The following is a 623-nucleotide window of genomic DNA, read 5'->3' on the forward strand; positions in this document are numbered from 1 at the left end:
GTGGGCGGGGCTGCCGGCGGCGGGGACGCCGGGGTCCAGGGCGCTCTTCTTCCGCACCTTGGCGTACAGGCTGCCGTCCACGGGGCCCTGCGTGTGCAGCACTGGGGGAGGGAACAGAGAGGCTGTCAGTCCCGGGGGACGGGGCCCTGGGAAGGGGGTGGGCATCTGCCCAGACAAACAAACTCCGGACAGCGCACAGCACCGGGTCCCCCAGCCCTGCACCCGAAAGCCCACAGACAACAGCTCAGGTGACCAGTGTCTGCCCGGGACGTTTCTGCCTTTTTCTTTTCTTTTTAAAGGAATTTTTCTTTTTAAAAAAATATTTTTATTGATTCAGAGGAAGAAAGAGGGAGAGAGAGACAGAAACATCAATGATGAGAGGGAGTCATTGATCCGCTGCCTCCTGCAGCCCCCACTGGGGCTGGAGCCCGGGCATGTGCCCTGATGGGAATCGAACCCGGTACCCTTCGGTCTGCAGGCCGACGCTCTATCCAATGAGCCACACCAGCCAGGGCCGCGTCTGCCTTTTTACGCAGCGACGGTCATTCAGAGTCGCCTGCCGGAGGGCTCGCTGTTAGGTCCACCACCGGGGGGGATGCTGAGCTCAGTCCTGCCTGCTCATC

The 623-nt window shown here is 61.0% G+C and overlaps 1 protein-coding gene across 1 annotated transcript in view; it reads right to left on the reverse strand.

Moving 5' to 3' along the window:
- The window catches only part of LOC102760569 (tensin-3), a 61,535-nt gene that overhangs the window by 46,760 nt on the left and 14,152 nt on the right, over nt 1-623 (reverse strand). Inside the window, exon 8 of the mRNA XM_015568212.1 lies at nt 7-101. Coding sequence (XP_015423698.1) covers nt 7-101 — 95 coding nt within the window. The remainder of the gene's footprint in view (nt 1-6; nt 102-623) is intronic.

This window comes from Myotis davidii, unplaced genomic scaffold (assembly GCF_000327345.1).
Source record: "Myotis davidii unplaced genomic scaffold, ASM32734v1 scaffold1364, whole genome shotgun sequence".
Lineage (NCBI taxonomy): Eukaryota > Metazoa > Chordata > Mammalia > Chiroptera > Vespertilionidae > Myotis > Myotis davidii.